The 21,965-nt window shown below is 40.8% G+C and overlaps 1 protein-coding gene across 2 annotated transcripts in view; it reads right to left on the bottom strand.

Moving 5' to 3' along the window:
• The window catches only part of PTPN22 (protein tyrosine phosphatase non-receptor type 22), a 605,270-nt gene that overhangs the window by 169,785 nt on the left and 413,520 nt on the right, over positions 1-21,965 (bottom strand). For both annotated transcript variants that reach the window (XM_086923320.1, XM_086923319.1), the window contains exons 11-15: positions 21,125-21,217; positions 19,105-19,178; positions 11,118-11,929; positions 6,676-6,756; positions 3,385-3,524 (exon numbers count right to left, since the gene is read on the bottom strand). In XM_086923320.1, coding sequence (XP_086779446.1) covers positions 3,385-3,524; positions 6,676-6,756; positions 11,118-11,929; positions 19,105-19,178; positions 21,125-21,217 — 1,200 coding nt within the window. The remainder of the gene's footprint in view (positions 1-3,384; positions 3,525-6,675; positions 6,757-11,117; positions 11,930-19,104; positions 19,179-21,124; positions 21,218-21,965) is intronic.

Genomic DNA, 21,965 nt, shown 5'->3' with positions numbered 1-21,965 from the left:
CTCGAGGAGACGGACATCGCGTTTCCCGGGCCCACGCCTCCATTCTGATTGGGCTAGGACCGGTACGTCATAACCCATCCAAGTTGCCCAGCAACGGACGCTTAGTGCGTCCTCGAGGAGACGAGCATTACGTTTCCTGAGCCCACGCCTCCATTCTGATTGGGCCAGTCGGGGTGTGTCATCACTTCTGATTCGCGTTGCCTGGCGACAAGCTCATTTAACGTCCCGGGCGCCTGTTTCTCAGTTCGAGCTCTTTCCCTGGACATATCGTTTTGGCGCTCTGACTGTTTGACGATCGCCAACGTTTAATCCTGAATTATAAGTACCGAGGGTAAGCGATCATATCGTTTCAACCATTCTCCCCAGATTTTGGACCTCGGACTACGGCCGAGTCTAAATCACCAAGGCACACCCTTCTTTGTTTTTCGTAAATCACTTAGGCACTTTTAAATGGTCTTTATGTATTCCTCGCTCCCACCAGTAGTCCCCTAGGGTTAACTAGGTTTAACCAGGTCAACTGTAGCCACCTGACCCATTTCACTTAGGCACATTCAACCCTGGTTTTAGTGCTCCACCAAAATCACCTAGGCACTTTTTAAAACATTCTCTGCCTGGTAATTTCATCTGCACAAATCATGTGGTTATAACAGTTTGACTCCACATGGTCTAAACAATCCCTTTCCATCTAGGTTGACCGACGGGCTTCCTTCCGGATTCACCCACCATTTGACTTAACCCCCTTGTAAGTAACCTTGAGCTACTCCTGTCATTTTTGACGCTAACTACTAGCACCTCTCTGATACCTTTTCCCTCTTTTCCCTTCCCTTTCAGCCCCCCAGTCTTGATAAAGACCCGCCGCGACCACCAATTGAGGCGCAACTAGGGACGAAACGTCGACGCTCATACTTGGCCAAGATAGCTCCAGGAACTTGGACATTAACCATCTGTTTTCCTTGGAATACTAATTTCATAATACTGGCCTTTTAACGAAAGAAAACACCTTAGTTTTTTCTTCAAGTTCCCCGCCCCCCACCCCTCTTCCCCTGTGGTTTTACTGTACAAATTTTGTATATAAGTGTCACTATATGCAATGTATTAGTCACTTTGTTCACCACAGTCACTATTCACAATTTTGAAGTATTTACCAGTATTAACACGGAATGAATTAATTCCCGTGTATTGTTTATCCTTGTGTTTTTTAATATATAAAAAACTTTGCCTTCAGAGAGGTTTGCTTGTTTTGTGTTTTGAGCTGTTTCAGCCAGCTTTTAAAGTAATTTTTGCTAACACCCAACAGAACCACTTTTTTGTTAATCACCTACACCCAGGTACTGAGGGACACAGGGTTACCCCTTTTTGTTAAAACAGATAAATTACATAGATCACACATTTTTATTCGTGGTGCAGAAGACTTATATATTTAGGCAATTAGATGGACACATTTTTGCCGACATATTTATTAAAAATACACAACTTTTTCCATCCGTGAAAAATTTCCAGGTGGGGAAATAATTTGTCTTGCAAGGCAGCAAAATATAGGAGTCTTTTGATGTCCTTTACATGTAATTTACACACTTCCTCCAGCCCTTTTACGGCATTAGGCGAATACCCGCATATTAATGTCTTTTTGGGCTGTTTAATATCTTCCTAGCGAAACGCCTAGGTTCCTGCCAGTAGACCTGAACTTACCATTATCAAAATCTGAGAGTTTTTCCATAGCAGAACGTATAACTGTGGGTGTATCTGTATTCAGATCCTGTTGCTATGCACCAGGATCTGCCATTGGCACCGACAACCACATGTGAAACATTTTGTGCACACATGGTAAGTTTAGGTGTGCAAAGAGCTATGTGATTTGAGCTAGAATGATGTGTAAGCTAAGAGGCACCCTATCTTTTAGATGCACAGGTAAATATTTACAACCTTGTGGAATTCAATTACGCTCACTATAAATGTTGGCAGATCGCGTAAAATATGCAAAAAATGGGAAAACTTTTAGGGATTGTTTCACAAAGTTCTGTGGAAAAACGGTAGCCCACTCAAAGTGTAAACTATGTGTACTCATATGTGAAAGTTGTGCCTTTTCCTAATTCACGTACATTTGAAGGCAACGCATATATGGTGTATGCATTACACAAGTATGGCATTCATCCACATTGGAGATTTACATCATAAGAACATGTACTTATTGGCGGAGGGTACATTACAGATGCATAGGGCAAAAAAACCACAAACTGTGCGAATAGCACTTTATGTTTCTTGCTACTTTAATATGAATTTTTCAAAAAAGTATTTATTTGTGAATGGGGTGTTACTACCTGAAACACTGTAAATAGTTCTATGACTGTACATGAAGGCACCAGCAGCAGGACGGTTAGACTCGGTGAAGGTGATTAATGTGACTGTATTGCCAGCACATTACAAACAATAGCACAATGCATATGTTCCGTATTTGCAGTATGCCCATACCACATTTCCCCCAATTATAAAGTTGTTTATATCTCCTTCCATTTTTCATTTACATTGACCTCGTTTTCACAGTCCCCTTGTTGCTGCACCTTATTGAGCAAATAACGGGTGTCAATTGGGTGCATGAATAACTGCAAGAAATGCATGCATTACTCTGTATAGCGAATACATTTCTCAACCTTTGTGAACCTAAAAAGCTACTGTTGTGGGGCTGTGAACCAAATGTGCATTATATGTCCTTTGTTTGACCTCTGGCAATCCTCAAGGGTATGCCACTTTGAACACACATATGGAAATAACATGAATGTGGACTATGCATTACACTTACACGGGGTACATACGTACTTGGACTGCATCTCAACATTATGACTTTTGCTGAATAGGATTCTATGTTACACTCTGAAGAATCTTTTTCAATCGGCCTTAGTAACTATATGAGAGATGCCACAAAAAAAACAACTTATAAATGTCATTATAGGTATCGAAATTAAACTCTCATGATATTGCCTCTCCACTTCAAAGACACTGTGTTGAACTTCTCGCTCACTGCTTGCATCAACATGGTAAGCGTAAATTAAAGTAATGTATGAAACATAGGTTGAGAGCAGCACAAGAGGGAATGAGATATGTAAGATCATTTAAAAGGGCAAGACCAACAAAGTGCCACGCAGATGAGAGTTAGTTTACAGATCTCCTGTTTTTGTAAAATAACTGTGCTTCTGTCTGATAATTGCTCAAAAGTTCCTGAGGACATTTTTCTGTTACATTCACTTATCAATCAAAACGAAAATAGTCCTATCTGAAAATTGACATGAATATTTACAATCAAACTGTCACTGACCACTAAGATCACAATATGTTCCGTTTATAAAAAGTATTAAAATCCTCACGAAGTGAATTAAGTTTTTTGTTTACCTTACTCCTTGACTTGAAGTTTGTGGAGTCAGCAAATGTGTTTGGCTGTGTAACACCACTCCATTCCATCGAAGTTCCAAATTTTAATCTCACAGAGGCTGGTGCTGGGTTTATAAGAGGCGTTGTTTTGGGTGACTGGGCTACAGAAAAAGTAAATTACAATGTATTATTTTGTTTTTCAAATTGAAATCTACAGGATTACCTGGTCAAAGGATGTGCACTGGGATTTCTTCAGCCGCAAAGGCTAGCAACCTGAAGACCATTTCCAGTACCAATCATAAGTTTAGCTTGCGTGGTCCTGAACAAACCATCATTTCTCTTGGTGCCTAAGATTTTTTAAAATTATATCATTATCAATCATTAATGTTCAATTATCGTCACTTTCGCAGTACAACTTGCTAAAATGAATATCATTAATGGCAGATGTAATTTTTGTACATTTTTGATGTTGATAACATGCAAAGTAGTTCTGTTTATTCTAGAGTGCACAGTACTGTTCTGGATTTCAAAGGTGGTCTCCTGAGACATGTCTGTTCCAGAGTCCACAGGAGAATCAAGGGTCTTGATAGAATGTGGTCGATTAGAAGGAACGCTGGAGAATGCCTTGCCATTGGAGTGCAAGCTAGACCCGACATTACTTATGTGCGTGATTGGACATAAAATTGGCATGTCAATGCCCGGACTGGGTAGAGGATTATCTTCGGAGCGCATTAGTTGGTGGTATGCTGGGTGCTAGTTGTAGCCAAATGCAAAAGAGGGCGAACTAGACTTTGGATGCAACACTAGAATTGGAGAGGATATGGTCTGACGGCTAGATTGCTGACTTTGGAGCTGGGAAACCAAGGTTCCAGCCTCAGGGCCGTGTCCACATCCTGTGATTCTGGGCAAATCACTTAATATCCCCTTGCCTACCAAAGAAAAAAATTAATGTGTCCTTGCGCAATGTAACTGGTGCTAATGTAAAGCGCTCCAATACCTTTGGGTTCAGTTTGCGCAATATAAATCTGCAAAGAAACAAAAAAATCCCTGACAAGCAATCATCAGACTCTGGTACAGACAAAAAGCCTACGTCTTAAGTCTGCATTCCACTGCACAGTGCTGTGGGCTGTTCCTCTTTCTAAATACTGTTTAATTTCATGAAGAAGTGTGCAGAAGGCTGTTCTGCTTGTTAATGGCCTGCGCTCATAGAGCGGCAGGCAAGTCTCTTTTAGCAAAAAAAGAGTGAGAGGAATTTTAATGTCAGGTATAACCCAAAGCATTTGGATATTCTAAAAAATGATTTTTAGAAAATCCAATCAACTAAGGGTAACATTCTAAATTTAACAGGGAGAACCAGGCAGACAAACATTTAAAAACTGCCACTGTACTCGCCATTATAGGCCCTCTACAGCGCCATTGTTTTCAATGGAGCGCTCAACATTCCAATGTTATAATATAGCCTTAGAGCCCAACCTATCAGGCTCTACCGGCCATCAAAGGCCCGCTCCAGGGTTAAAGACCCAAGCCAAAGGTGAGGGCCTTTAACAAGGGAGCCGGCCTTTAATGGCCTGTAGAGCCCGCTGGGATTTCTCTAAGACTAATAGAACATTCCGTCCCTAGAGGGGAGAATGTTCTAATTAGTAAAAACAAAGGCCTCTCGAAGCCCGAGGTGGCTTAAATCCCCTCGGGCTCCGAGAAGCCTTTGTTCACAGCAGCTGTGAAAGTAAAACAACATTGGTATGTCGCTCACTAGGCTTCTACCAGGTAGTAGATGTCCAAGCACTCCATTGTTTAAAATGGAGTTCTCAACATTCCAATGTTCTAATCAAGCATTATTACTCATTGTTCATGGCAGCCTGCACTGATGGCCCAAACTGAAGACCAGAGCCTTTAATGAATGAAAGGGCAATTAACAAGGACTGACATATAGCAGCTTGTGATGGAGCAAACACACAGGGCAGCTTTTGCTCCGTGTTTCACATTCTCACAGAAAGTACAACACAAACAAATGTAGTTAATGCTAGAATCCAAAGCATTGTGGCTGAGGCAAAGCTCAGAATTCTATGCAACAGGTGATCATTGACATCTCGCTTTTTTCTTACAAAGTCGGATGCCTAACTGAGTCACCAAGAAGCGCCTCAGTGTGTGATACTCAAATGATGATGAACGAGAGGCTAATATTAGAATGCATCTGGTCAGCATGGTTTTGTTGTGGTGGAGGTCCTCTCCTCTGCTTGTGTGGTATCTTGTAAAAGTAAATTCAGGTGAGTGACTGTTGGTGTTGAGGTGTCATTTTTTAATTGGTACCCGGTCTCAATGATGTTACTGAGGTGGAGGTTGGCAGCAGCAGCCTGTACAGATAGGAGCGGTGGGGCTGGGTGGGGGTGAATTCAACAGTAGAGTGGAAGGGACCTGGTGGCCAAGAGGGAAACTGTATGAACCCAGCCGTGTCTAAAATGGCGGGCTTTCCTTTTGTTCTATAAGCGGTTTTGAAGAATAGTAGACTCCATTGCTCACAATCATGGCTCTCCTGAGGTACAGGCTAGTGGGCATGGTGTACGCAAACAGTGCTTAATTTGTAAAATAATAAATGCCAATGTCCAAAGATCTCCCTTAGCCCACGGCTAGCAATGCCATCTATCAAGGTTACTGACTGCCAAGGCTTCTTAGTCCTGATTCAAGCTCATGCCTCTTTGATTCACCAGCAGACACGCTGTAAGCTGTTATCACACTCTTGGGGGTTTTTCTTCCCTGCTTTCTCCCTTTGTCACTGGCTTCTTTCTCATTTTTGCACTTTTCACTCCCCTGCGCTGGGTCAAAGCATAATGAGGAAAAATCAGTCGCAGTTCCCAAACAATGTGTGCCGGTGGGCCCTGACGGCAACCACTAGTTCCAGTTAAGCACTAAGCGCACAGGAAGGCCTCCCTCCAATAATGAGTTGGCCAGGTGTTCATGCACAATCGGCACCACTGCATATTTACAACAGGAATACATTAAAAAAAAACTTTCACAGTATAGTAAAGTAACATTGAATCAACAGCAAAATCATACACAAATAAATATTAGCGAAAATATGATTTCAAAAAGAATATAGGAATTTCAGAAGAAATTTCATATTAATACAAGTGTACATACACAATAGTAAAAATATGCATTTAAACTTACAGGTATATAAGCTATTGTCAAATGTGGCAAATATATATTAAATTAATTCCTCTTCCAAAAAGGATTAAGAACGTATTTATTTCACATGAAAAGGAAATAGCAGTATGGGAGGAAGATATTGCCTTTGTATTAATAAATTCTACTCACCACCGTCGTTCTCCACGATAAATGATTCTGGCGTCCGCACAGGTAGAGGGGGAGGGCTTTCGTCACCAGGGTCAGGCACAGCTGCTTGGGAAACACAACACGCCGATGAATAGAGCATAGCCCCATGACCCTGCACTCGACTGCATCTACTGCCTGCCAGACAGATCATGTATGTATGTGGCATGAAGAAGGCTGCCCTTCTGCCAGGCAGCTCACTGCAAGTAACCATGACTGTGGTCCTCACCCTTTTTTCAACTGAGACCTCGCCCTAAAAACTCATTAATTTGGAGCTCCCGAATGTAACTTAACATTTCCTCACAGTTTTTTGTAAAATATTAATACTGCAAGCACGTTGAAGCACTGGTGCTTGAGGAAATGTTCTTCAACTGAAAACAAGATCCCTCTAACCTGACCTATTTACTTTCAAAAAGTAGAATGAATCTAAACATTTCATAAGGATGCAACACTAAGAAGGAGTATTCAGGCAGACATATTATTCTTTAATTTTATATTTTTAATTTTATTTTTACAATTTGAGAAGAGAAAACATTTTATAAAACATATAGCATTTTTTGATATTTTACAATACAAATTTGATATTTTCTGTGCCAATAATTCATTATTTACAGTGCTAATCTTAATACGAACCCCACATATAAATTATAAAGTGCCAGCAGTCTGTCTTTCATTCATACCACATCATTCACACAAAATCAAACATACTCATACTAATAACAAAAAACACAATGAAAGCAATATGGGAAGGCAATACAACTGAGAATCACAAATATATAAAAGTAAAGAATAATATGTCTGCCTGAATACTCCTTCTTAGTGTTGCATCCTTATGAAATGTTTAGATTCATTCTACTTTTTGAAAGTAAATAGGTCAGGTTAGAGGTATCTTGTTTTCAGATGTGCTTTTCTCTCCCTCCTCTAGACCTAAAATTTAATTTGGGAGTACCCTATGTTTATATCTTTAGGAAATGTTCTTCAAGACATGCTCATACGCACTGATATCCTGTGAGAAATAAAGTCGTGTTACAAAGTAGCAATTTTTTACGCACAGAGGGCCTCATTTATGAGGCTGTGCGTCACTTTTACGCCGCTGGTGCGTCACTTTTTGTGACGTACCAGTGGCGTAAAAAATGCAACTTGTTGCGCCATATTTACAAAGTGACGCATCAAGGTAGATGCGTCACTTGGTAAACCCCTGCGCCACATTATACCTATGCCAGGTATAATGTATGCAAGTGGGGCGTTTTGACGCAAGAAAGGGTCATGGAAGTGACGCAGTGAAATCTATAAGATTTCACTGGGCCATTTCTTGGTCGCTAATGCGTCAAAATCTTACGCCTGCTTCATGGCAGGCGTAAGACTGACGCAGGCACTAACAATATGGGACTTGCCCATGTGAAAGTACACATTGCTGGAGTTGCGTCACTTTTGTGACACACTCCAGCAATGCGTCACTTTTGCGCCTACAGATACGTCAGAAATACTGACGTATCTGTAACTCCTTGCAACATGATGCCTCATATTATAAATATGACGCATCAATCATGATGCAAGGAGTGTACACATTGCTGGAGTTGCGTCACTTTTGTGACACACTATGCTGCGATCAAGACAGCTAAAAGTAGGTATTATTCGGACAGAATTGAGAAGGCGGAAAACAACAGCAAAGAGATCTTCTCAATTGTCCAAAACTTTCTATCTCCCTGTGCTGCCCAACCCCAGCTCCCTTCTTCCGCCCAATGGTGTGAAAAACTGTCCTGCTATTTTACGGACAAAATTGCAAAAATACAATCGGACTTAGAAATGGCTCAAAAGTCTTTTACGACCCCTCCTGCCCTACTTGGATCGGATAGACTATGTCAACAGGACCAACTTGTTGCCTTCCTTCCGGCCTCGGAACTGGACATACGGCAAATCCTGACTGCTTTAAAGTCTGGATCTCCCTCTGACCCTTGCCCTGCCAGGGTTTTGGGCGGGATAACGGACACCATTACTCAAGAGGTGACGCACATCATTAACCTCTCCCTTTCCACGGCCAGGATCCCGAGAAGTTGGAAGGAGGCAAAGCTGCTCCCTTTATTAAAAAAGGCCGGTTCAGACCCAGCACTACCATCGAGCTATCGGCCCATTTCACTGTTGCCAGCTCTGGCTAAGGTGTGTGAAAAGGTGGCCTTTAAACAACTGGACAGCTTCATTGAGTCTTCTCACGCTCTACATCCTGCTCAGTCAGGATTCAGAGCTGCCTACAGTACCGAGACAGCTCTAGTTGAGGTTTCGGAGGCTGTTCGTGAGTGCCTGGACGGAGGTGGCAGAGCGGTCCTGATTTTATTGGACCTCTCTGCCGCCTTCGATACGGTCCCACATGCCTTACTGATTGACAGACTGCGTGCTGTTGGCATCTCTGGGCTGGCCCTTGACTGGCTGTCATCATTCCTGAGTGACAGAACTCAACAGGTCTGGATGCCCCCCTATTCTTCGGCCCCTAAGAGACTGTCAACTGGAGTCCCGCAGGGTTCTACGTTAAGCCCTTTACTGTTTAACGTTTATATGACCCCTCTACTCTATCTGGCGGAACATCTGGGAGCCAAGATAATAGCATATGCTGATGATACTCAGCTGCTATTCACATGGCCTAAGGGTGTGTCCGATCCATCAGCAGTCCAACATTGTCTGTCGGAAGTCTTCAGGTGGCTTGCACAAGTCCAACTTAAGTGCAACGAAGATAAGTCCGAGGTCTTATTCTTCGGCCCCTTCCCTGACAATTTCAAGGACCAGATTTGGCCCTCGGACCTGCCTTGTCCCAGTGCGACGGGAGGCCCAGCTAAGAACTTGGGGGTCTGGTTCGGTCAAGATCTAAAGTTTGCGGATCACATAAAAAAATTGACCGGCATCTGCTTTGGCACCCTGCGTGCCCTGAGGAAATTCTTTCCTCTTCTGCCTAGGGCAGCCAAGGAGTCTGTCCTTCGAGCTCTGATTCTATCCCGGCTCGACTACGCCAACGCCTTATTTAGTGGTCTACCGGCGTACATGGTTCACCGCCTGCAGGTGATACAAAACGCTGCAGTACGTCTGCTTTTCTCCCTCCCAAGGAGGTCTAGCGTGCGTAGCCACTTACGCAGTTTGCACTGGCTACCAGTTCCTCATCGAATTTTGTTTAAAATTCTTGTGTTGGCATTCAGAGCAGTCCATGGCCAGGGACCAACATATCTGCAGAAAAGGTTTTCATTCTTTACTCCCAACCGTGCCCTTCGATCGGCCAACCTCTGTTTATTAACCACCCCCAAATTCAAATATGCACGTATGGGAGGCCAATCCATTTCAGTTAAAGCAGCCTCTGCCTGGAATGCTCTCCCCCTTTCTCTCAGAGCCTCGCCAACCATTGCTGTGTTTAAAAAAGATCTCAAGACCCACTTGTTCAATGCCCCTCTCCTGTAGTTCTTCCAGACTCTGTTTCAGCACTTCTGTTCTCAAATTCACTCACCGCGCCAGGATACCCCGTGGTAACAGAGCGCGCTACAAAAGTTTTAATAAACATAAACATAAACACTCCAGCAATGCGTCACTTTTGCGCCTACAGATACGTCAGAAATACTGACGTATCTGTAACTCCTTGCAACATGATGCGTCATATTATAAATATGACGCATCAATCATGATGCAAGGAGTGCGCAATGAAAAGTGACGCATCGTTGTTTTCACGCAGCGATGTGTCACTTTTCATAAATGAGGCCCAGAGTGCTTTGCAGCCTGCCTGAGTTTTGCTCTGCAACTGATGAAAAATCAGTGCTAGGGCAAAACTGTCATTTGCAAGGAGTAATGAGGCAGGAGTTTCTGTGACCCCTTGCCAATGGCTGTAAATGAAACTGTTGAGTCCTGCCAGGGGCCTCGGGCCGCCATCTGCGCATTCACATTCACAGAATCTTGAAAGGTTTTTTAGAGCAGCCCTTGCCCGTTACGGGAACAGCGTCTGTCTGTGAATAGCGCTGGAGTAGAATGGAGCAGTCTCCTGGACTGCTGTATGTACCCCCAGCCCAAAGGCCAACATGCAGAAGGTGGGAGCTGTCCTAGGGCACAGCTTTCACTTTGGGATTGGACATCACCCCGTTGAGGGTCAACTGGCCCGTGGCTTGTATCTGCAGCTGCAGTTACACACTATAAATACATTCCATTGTGATTCAGAAGGAGGAGGGCAGGTCTCCAAATGCAAGCGGTTCTCAAGTGTACTTTAGGAGTCACAAAGGCATTTCTGACTAGCAAACATTGCATTTATTGTATCACTTTGGGACATTTTGAGTAAAATGTACTAAAGTAATTGTTGTGACTCCTTACATGACTATTATTTCCGACCGTTAGTGGATTAGATTGAACAAACTGAGGTACAATATGCTTATTGCAGTAACAGAGTGAATACATAAATAACTTACACTTTGATGAACCCTCCATTCTGTCCAACTGCACCGCACAGGCAAGCTGGGGTGAGGCATCCACTGTTGCCATCTCTTGCTCTTCTGCTGTCCGGATAGGTAAAGAAACACAAGGTATGGGGTCAAGAGTCTTCTGGAGAGGGCCCCTTGCTGCAATTTCAGAAAATGTTGCTTCAACACAGAAATTTGCAAACTTCGGTGATCCTGGATCTGATGAGGTCGTTGGTGAGAAGTATGGATCTTCTGTTAGGCGAATGTACTGGGGGCTGGGATCAATGTTCTGATAGCAGAATAGGCCGTCGCCTGGCTTTTTAGAAGAATTCCATTGAGGGGACATCAAGCATGGCTGCTTCTTAATGTTTAAGTCATTTGAAGGAGTTGCATTTGCCATCTGGAAATTCAAAGAGGATTCTGCCAATACATGATGGAGTGCAGCTTCCGACTTATAACTTCTTGATTCAAAGGGAGTGGATTTGGCCCGGACTAGTGGCGCCTTCACATCACAACTTCTGCCACCCGCATTTTGTGGGTGTGGATGCCACTCTATATAGCCTAAGTTGTCCAATTCCATACTTTGATGTCTCTGTAGGTGTCCGTCAGTCAATGGATTTGTGTACTTCCTTTGCCATGTGGTACTGCTCTCTCTGTCGCTATTCAACTCAGATTGCTCACAAAGAATAGGCTTGTGAGCCGGGTCAAAATCCAGGAAAGGGTTTGTTTTCACCACCACAGCACCAGAATCCGGAAATGGCAGATTGCTTTCTTGCACACTAGCTGTAATGTTTTCATAGATTACTCTGTCTTGTGGTAAACTACAGAAGTAAGATATAACACAAATGAGCAAAACTTAACACAAATTAGGAATACAAAGTGTGCTGATTTATTTTGCTTTCACTCTCAATGAACAAGGGAATGCACTAGTAGAATCCTCCCTCCAACATTTAGGTCCTATGAATGTACCATTATGCAGTTTCAAAAACCACCAGCAAAGGAAAAATACCTGAATGTGACCACTACTGCTTCTAACCGGTGTTTTTACCAATTTGAATCAGTATACCTCTATGTTAAATTTAAAAAATAAAAATGTAAGATTTCTACAGTGGGTGAGTGCCAGTTCAAAACAGGCATGTGCAATGCAATAGGTCTCACATTTATGAGGGCTAGAGCTATTGGCATTGTAAATGACAATGCCTTTTATTTATGTGTTGTTTTTAAAACAGATAAATAAAAGGCGTTGTCATTTATCAATGCAAGACCTATTGCATTGCAAATGCGTGCTTTAATTTTCTTTTTAAAAGCATTGGGAGGGAGCAAGTCCTACCTGCAAAAGCAGTCAGGACAACGCTATTTGAGAAAACAGTACTCGGAGGCTGTAATTAAAGCCTATCGAACAACAACATATGTAACAGGGGATGTCACCATGAGAGGTTACAAAATGAGGCAAGGCGGTACTAAGGAGGGACCAACAAGCCTCTTGATCAATAAAAAGCCACGGTTTACAGTGGATAATGACACAAGCAAAATAAAAAATGTGGGCGGAGAGTCGGGGGAGCTTCAAGTCCCGTCCTCATTACAGCATGCCTCGCAGAGCACGCATGCTTTGCCCAGGCCCGACCTACAAAGATCCTCTTTTCAAACATCGACTTGTAATGGTGATCAAAGAAATACTGTTGTGCCTCGTATGGGATTAGAAAATCATGCCTAGAAAGGAAAATAGTGTATTTTCGATATTAGTGGAATTGCTAATTTTGCCTCACTGTGTCCGTTAGGGAAACTTTGTTTGTTGGTATTATTCTGAGCATGTGTTTCCTCATATGCAGTAAGGTCCTGATCACATACTTTTTTAATAGCTATAGGTCACATAGAACAAAGAAAAGGGGCATCTCGGTTTCTAAATCCGGAGACCTACTTACTCAAGTGGAAATACCGACCTATCTAACCAATTTTTCAGCTTCAGGATGTCTAGGAAAGGAGTGGAAGAGAGGCTAAGGGCAGAAGTCCTTCCATGGCTGGCGTACCTGTACTCAACATTTTTAGTCCTCTCCTGTGTTTCCCCAGAGTGGAATCAGCGATCTGTCGGTCCATGGGTCATGTCATGTATCTTTTTGGCTTTCCTATCTCCACATAAGTCTCTGCTGGCCATATATTGAACTCAATGTGTGTCACCACAAATCGTTGACGGTGTCTACTGTCCTCTCATGACATCCTGTGATAGCTAATTATAGTTCCAAGACACAGGCAACGTACCTATACTGCTGGGGAAAAGGCAGCCAGAAAGCCCTTCACTGTAAATTCCCTCCAGTAATGCAGTACCCAAAAACTCTCTTCTTCGCTAGTAATGCATAGATAGTGTTCTCTGTGCCTGCGGGTGAGTTGGACGGCTCCAGGAGATTGTGGGCAATGTTGAATCTTACCCTACGAGTGCTGTATGGCTGCACAAAAAGACACTTCCTCTTTAGGTCATCTTTGACATTTACTGTAGTCGTAGTACCCTTCATGCTTCTGCTAACCCTGTGAACAGTGCTAGACAACCTATAGATGTCGGACTGACTGGGGAATAAATATCTATTTTTTGCTATCCTGATAGTATGGCCCACTATCCAAGGTTTTTTTTCGAAGTACTGCTCTTCTCTAAAAAGCACAACTAACTGTTGATATATTTTTTCTAAGTTGAGCAAATCTATCTATATGTTCTAACTTGCCACAAGCTGGACACCACTGGCCATGATGTGCATCTAAAATATCCAAATAAAAATACCCAACATTTCAGTGCCATACGGCTATGTGCCACACTGAAGGGCAAATGTATTGTACATCCTATTCTTCTGTTTTTTTTCTGATAAATGTGAATATTTTATTTAACCGATTCATCCGTTTTCCTTATCTAGTTTCTCCAAATTAGATATACTTTATTTATTTGCAAATCCAAGTGCATTAATTCGTGCCCTGGAGCATCCGAGTGAACACATACATATACCTTTCCTCGAAATAGGAAACATTACTTCTAAATAAAGCTGCATTATTTTTGCACGAACAAGCCCAGAATAGTTACGTACTAATCAAAGACTCTTCTGTGGCTGTGACCATAGACCGAACACAAGAAAGAAACATGAACCATATGGAATACTTACATTTGAGGAAAACCAACTATTGCCTACATGCTTCAAATTTCATACAATATCACGAATTCCAACAGATACCAAGAGGTTAAAGGATCTCTCCAAAACCTACACAATGTATGCGGAATAAATACGTTGATAACAAGTGAAATGCAGTTTTGAATAGTACAGGACCTCATTGTATTAACAATTGAGGAATTAGTCAAAATTCTTAAAGAATTGGAAACTCAGACTGAAAAAAGTATTGGATAACATTAATTATAACGAATAATAAAATACATATAAAGGACATTAAAGAATGGTAAATGAATACATTCAGAAGTTACATTTATGACCACAGAAACACTGAGGTGTATTTCTGGCAGGTATGTATGCAGGAAGAAGAATCTTAACTAAAGGGGAATTGTATTCCACTGAGGAGTCAAGTAATTTCAATGGTGGTAGATAAACTATATACAAAGGCAGACAACAATATCAAAACACAGGGATACTCGTGAAATATAAGGAACTCACAATCAAAAAGGTTCAATTCAGAAACATGGCCACACTGGTCAGAGACTAGAACCAGGGATCTCAAGAGGGGATGATTTGGAACAACCACATACCGTGGGAACAAACATGGTAACTCAGCACCACATACTTTTTTAGGGGGAAAATAGACTAAAGGCAACCAACATACCAGGAGAGGGTATAGAAAAAATAAAACTGTGGAGCTAAACAAGAGCCTTGTGATTAACATTTCTCAGCTTAATCTATCCAGATTGTCTATTCAGCAAAGAAAAATGGAACATATAAAACTACAACTGCAGGTTCAAATCAGTTTTTTAAAGATTCATGATACAATTGAGATTAAAACACTTTTTGGCCACATTAGATACAACTCTTGCCTAAACATAATCAGAAAAAGTTTAATTTCAATACAAAATTCAAGATTTATTGCACCAGTCGTCCTTAAAATCTTATCTGCATTTGAGGAACTGGCACTCAAAGAAATCAACAAGATTGACTATCAAGCTGACAAAAAGAGGGGACACCACAACATTGTGATAAAGGTAGTGGATAAAGGTGGTATGACATTTCCGATGGATGCAAACTTTTACCAAGAGGAATTGGAGCAACACCTTTGTGACCTATCTACATATTTAAGAAAATGGATTATGATTCAACCAAAGAATGAGAATGAATACCAAAAAGCATTCTAGGTAAAGCTATAGATATGGGCAGGATGTCATAAAATACTAAACACTTTCTACAGGTGTAACATCCCACAATTCTGTAAATTTACTTGCTTCCAAAGATACATAAATGTTTGTTTAACACACCCATGCATCGAATTAGCTCAGTTTTTAACCCACTACACCAACCAATTGGGAAATTCCTTGACCGTTTTTCTACAACCTATTTTAAAGGCTATGACATCTTAAGTCAAAAATACTACAGATTTTCTTAGAAAATTATAGACAGTATCTATGGGAGATGTAAATTCTCCTTATATGTTGATATCGCTCTCAGACACGTTGGCAGCATAAGTGTGGGCCTTATTAAACCAGCCACAAAAAGGTACCTCAACAATTTTCTAATTGGAACTTTTGCACTTCCCATTGTGCATACATTTTTTCATAATGAAGAAAACCTTTTCTTGCAGTTCACTGGAACATTTATGGGTTTTGGGCCAGCACACACTTATGATAATATTTTTATGTTTAAAATATGACAAGAAAATATACTTTCAAAGGAAGGGTAGACAACCAGGAATACATCGTACGTCGAGTACATTGACAATATTTTTCAACTGTGGTGAAAATTAAAGAATACATTGTTGATGAGAATTAAGGGAGTAAACCATCCACAACCTAACATAATGTTCACATTCGAAAAAAATTAAACAACTATTGGACTTTCTTGAAGTAATAGTGATTAGGAGTAAATAAAATAGGTACCAAAGTTGTTTACAAAACTCACCCATCATGATAAAATATAATTTTTTTTGTTGTTTCAGCTATGGCAGCTGAAGCAGATTTTGCCTTATTCATAAATCATCCGAAAGGAGTGGATCACCCCAAATAAGCATGATTTTGAGGAGGAGAATATCAAATTTAAGATAAAATTTACGAACCATGGATATCCAAGAGAAACTGGAGACAAAGCATAATTGAGAATATACTCTGTGAATGAAACACACTATTTTGTGAAATACCCCCCCCCCCCTCCAAAAAAAAAACACGCGGCACAGCAAAAAGGTTCAAAGAATTACTTTGCAACTTTGAAAAGTCATTGAAGTGAATAAGGATTTTAAAGAGCTCTTTGGGGGGTTCATGTGTTATCTTATCCAAGGAATAAAACCATGAAAGAAATAATCATGAAAAAAGAAAATTACTGACCACTACACACCAACTAAAGGAACAATGCCTTGTTAAACTGTTGTAACTGTAATATTATCATCAACAAAGGATATATTATATATCACCCCTCTATCAGGGAGATAATAAAAAATTAAATGCACCTGTGATACTTCATCTACAAGTCATATTGCTGAAATGCACTTCTGATATGGGTTATGTTGGGAAAAAAAAGGAGAGAAATATTAAAACAATAATAACTGAACATAAAAGTACAACAAGGTCTAAAAGCGTCAAGTCAGATCTAACAGTACGTTTTATAGAGAAAGGTTATAATGTGTCACAATTAATGTTTCAAGTTATTGAGGTGGTTCCATAAATGAAATATGGAGATGATACATAAAGGGGATTGGCACAAAGGGAGATATTTTAAATCAACAAATTGACCACCATCTGCCTGGTATGTTCAAATGACAAGATGGAACAGAGTTGTTATTTATAAAGATCTATAACTTTTTGAAACTCTTCAACAGGAATCTGAAAATATGAATATGATATGGAACCTCATTGTGATTAATTTACTTCAACATATTATATGCACCCATGGTTGGTAGTTTACTAAAGATGGTGTTAAAAACTATAAACAATATATTCCCATAGGTGAATGTACATCGTGGAGACGTTGCTTCTAATAAAGAGTTGTGCTGAAATAATAACATATATTGTGAAAGGAGAAAACACACATGAATGTTGTATTTACACCTCAAGAAACCCACCAATTACTATATAAGTGCTAGCACGATGAAATGATCCCTCTGACATTCAGAGGTTATTGTGGTAGCACAATACTATATTTCAATTCTAGCAAAGAGTTTCAGTGACTTAACATCACAGATGATTGAAAGAAGATCTAACACTGTGTAAGGAGGATTGGCTATGACCCGTGAGAGAACCTGGACAGCTGTTAGTTCTAAATATGAGTGAAGGAGGGAGCACATGCACTCTCCAGGTGAAATGTCTATTTTTGGGACAACAAATTATGGCTGTGCATGGATGTTCCAGATGGTCACAGGTAATAAGAACTATGAATGAGCAGTGATAAACGATGGTGAGATGAAAATAAAGTGCTGTCCTTAATTTGTGGAGTTTGGCAGCAGATGCGGATTTCATAAAGGAATTTGATTCAGTTGGAAAACCATGATATAGAAATTGTCAATTCCAGAAATGTATTTAATTCAAGGGAAGTTGTGTAACTGGAACTGTACACATGCAATTTATCAGATGAATAGAAGCATGATGTCATCAGTGACAGGATCAATACGTACAATAACTTTTGTGATACATTCTAACATTATGTTTCGTAAGCATTTTTCTGATCGTTATTAAGCTTAGTCCCCTGAAAAAGAGTGTGTTTGATCAAAATTACATTGGGACATGAAACAATGCACTTGTATTTGAAAATAACATATTCACATCTACCACAGAAGTAACAATGTATGAATTATTTACTTTTAAAGTGTTCTAAAGGACACAAGCCTTGCTTTGTCCTTTAGTATGGTGCCCAGTCATACAGAACTCACATGTTGTGTATAGTTATTTAGATTACTACATACATCTCCCACACTTTGATTTTTTTTTAGCCTTGCTGATCAGCAAGTTTACCTTTGATGGAGTGTGGGTGCAAACAACAATCAATCACTAGTTTGTACCAGACATTTTCTGCCTGTGATCAAGGTAAGTATAGATGTAGTATTCTTAGCTCCACATTTAAGTACCCCGATGGTATATCATCGATATATCATCAAGATATATAGATGTGAAATTAAAAATAGTTAAAGATTAAGCTAAACTTACCTATTTGTGCTCAACTTGATAAGTGTAAGTAGATATTTTTGTCAGGACGATATTGAAAATGTGACATTGTAGTAGAGCACCTCATGTATCGTTGAAGGTTGTATGGCAGTGTGTATTTGCCCCTGTCCAAGCTCAAGTGTGTACAGAGGTGTTTTCTCCTGAAGCTAGGAAAACGTGAGTGCCGTCTTGTGCTTTTTGTTGTTTTGTGTCAAATAATGTATTAATATTTGCTCTTTCATTCTAAATTGGTGTGGGACTTTTCTGGTGTTGTGTTTTCACTTTATTGCTGTTTATGTGCTGCATAAATACTTTACATATTGACTCTAAGCTAAACCTCACTGCTTTTTTTGCAAAGCTACCACAAGGTTAATTAAGTGACTGTAGTTCATCGTGACAAGGATTGTGGCTGTTGCTTGAGAAGGGTCCACACCTCACTCAACCAACAACCCAATTTCTCACTGACACAAATTCTGTCCTGCTCATTTTATTATAATTTTTTGTGTGTAACTACTTATTAATACTGTTAATACTGTTAAAATGAAGTGCGCCAAATGCCATGCCAACTTTACACGTTGCTAGAGACGATGTACAGGAACCAATACTATGAATGTGACTTAACATGTTAAAACCTTACATTTTACAGTACATGTTTAAGCCAGTCACTTAGATCCTTACCTAAGGGGGGTCATTGGGGCTTCAACAGCAGTTGTTGAGAGCGAAAGTGGAGCTCTTGTATGAGCTATGTCCATCTGTGGAAAGACAATGCAGTTTTGATAAAAAGGTACATTTCTGGGTTCTGGTAAATTGAATTACAAAACCATCACCAAGAACAAAGTGACAACATTCGATTTTTTTTGTTCAGTACTCTAGGTTCATTTTATCAATGCCAGCTTTGCACGGCGATTTTGAGCTCAGTGGAACACTGGCTGTGAAACGAATGGGATGCATGGATCCTTCAAGATGACTGAATGAGTAAATATTCACTGCTGGCATCTTATGTGATCAGCAGGCCATATGTTCTTAGTCCAGGCAAGACCCTCTTAGCCTTCCATTCTTCTACAGGTGGTATCTTGACTACCATTAAACTTTGTAATAGTAACACCATTTATTTACAGCTCTTAAAAATGGCAGAAGTGCAGTATGAAGAGCTGAATAAAAAAGATAAAATTGAGTCAGTAGACTTAGTAGTATTACACGTGTTCGGGCATCCACTTACCATGCGTCTAAATGGGCCAGAAATGGGTGAGGGATTTATAGCACCCAGTAAATACTGAAACTCCGGCGTGCGGTATTAACCGGGTGTGCACTGTAATCCACAGACAACGGCACCTGGCTGACACCAATTTTCTGGTAGAATTCACAAAATTTAGGTGGGATAATGTTTTGAGGGGTAGGTGCATGGCCTGGGTTCCCCTCAAAGAAACAATGGTTGGGCAAAGACAACCCCGTTCTAAAACAGTCAATAATAATCTTTAGACACAAGTGCATCCTAAATCCTGTTCCCTTTATTCAGAAAATATAGTCTGAAGAATGATCTGAATTTCACACGTGTGTTTGGGGCGACTTTAAAATGGCTCAAAACACACTGGCTGGAATATGATTACCAACGCTTGATTAAGTCTTGGCAGAGCCAATATGTCTGGCCGTGGCAAGATTTACTGTGGCAAACAGATGCAATTGGCTTTGAAAGTGGAAAGTTAATTCAAAGGCCAGTTATTCTTGTGAATATATTGGTGCCTGGACCTACTGAGAAACCTTTAACCTACTTCTGTGCTGGAATATACAGTAAAGATTAAAAAAAACTGAAACAGGAGAATGCCACAGTTAACTGGAACAATTGCTAGTTACTTGGCCATAACCATGCAGTGCATGCTTTGGCGGTATTAATTGAATGCTATGATTCAACACTTCATAAATAAGCATTGGTAATGCATCGGTTTCGCCTAGTGTTATAAATCTGCTAATTTGATTTAAAGTATCATGCAAGCAGAAAGAGGTAAAACTTTGCGAAAAAATAAGTTGGGGCGAAGGAAAGAGCTCCCTCACAAGTTTCATGGAAGAGGAGCGATCAATTGCGCTATATGAATCTGTTAATTTAATTTAAAGTATCAGGCAAGACAAAAAAGCAGAAAGAGACAAAACGTTATGCAAAAATAGTTCCACTTATAGTTCCACAATAGCGGATGTTAACATGCGACATGGGAGCCCCCAACCCCTCAGGGGGCACCTAAACCGATAGAGTGCCCCATTAATCCCAAGGCCAATTGATATCTTTGAGATATGGGAGATTCAGGGCCCCTCATCACATTCTGCACGTGATGCCCACCATTTTGCATTACTCTACTGGTAGAGAGGTGTCAAAAAGGATTTTTTTAATGGACATAGTTCTAGTAGTGGAGCATTGCAGACACAATAGCAGTAGAACAATGCCACATACAATTTAACCATAATTCTGTATGTAAGTACCCCAGGGAGAAAAAAAAGCATGTATAAGTATGACTATCAGAAAATCCCTACCAGACCATGTTTGTTTTAACGTGTTTTAGCTTCATAGGTTTAAAGCCTTCACAAATGATTGGTTATTACAATATTGCTCAATAGTGTGCAAAGATTTCCCCCCACACCCTCACCCCCGGCTCCCGAACATTGGAACATTAACAATGTACTGATACTGATGATAAACTCACGCGCTCACCTCTTCGCCTGCAGTTCCTGATGCTGAAGCAATCTTGTCGAGATGGGTTTTGAAAAGCTGGATTACTGCCTTGTGGACTAGGTCGTATTGTTCCTGAGGGTCACACATGCAAAATTAGAATGACAGATCGTGAAAATAGCAAATCCATCGATGAGCGGTACTGTGGGTGTGTCCACGCAGCAATCACAGAACCTCTTATAGTCAACGTGACTGCGCTGATTTTACACAAGTGGCCATTTCTGTCTATAATGACAGACTCCTCGACTGGACTGCACACGTGCATGCGAGTGGTCTGAATTATAGATGGCATACAAAGTGCACTTGTCCCCCACCACCATACCTCCTCTCATATAAACACCTGAGTCAGTTTTGGTCTTCAGAGTGTAAACGTTTATTAACTTACAGATCCGGCCAATTACTCCATTGGCCTCTCTTTACTTATTTGTAACCATCCTTTAATAAAATTTGCTTCAAACCACCACAGCACTCCAAATAACTGTAATGATTATATATTTTCATTGTATTTATAATTCGCTCTCCACAGGTCCTCTTGCTTGACCTTCGGGCTGTACAAGCAGGCCAAAACCAAGATAGCCTGCTCTCCTTAGGCTGACCGCCCCCCGGTCAACAGAGCCGCAGGTAAATAATCTGCCACCTCTTGTGACAACCACTGGCCTCCTGGGTATAGCCAGAGAGTCCGGAGCCACCAGCAGGTCAACACCCCTCTCTCGCCAGCCCGGAGTCTTGATAGACTTCAAGACCTGTTCTGGGGCTAAAAGTGCCACCGACAAACGGAGTCCCTGTCATTTCTCTTGCCCAGGACCCCGCCTAACCAAAGCAC

The sequence above is a fragment of the Lissotriton vulgaris genome, chromosome 5 (genome assembly GCF_964263255.1).
Source record: "Lissotriton vulgaris chromosome 5, aLisVul1.2, whole genome shotgun sequence".
NCBI classification, from domain to species: domain Eukaryota; kingdom Metazoa; phylum Chordata; class Amphibia; order Caudata; family Salamandridae; genus Lissotriton; species Lissotriton vulgaris.
Note: the sequence above shows the minus strand (reverse complement) of the source record. Positions and strands in the feature narration are given on the sequence as shown.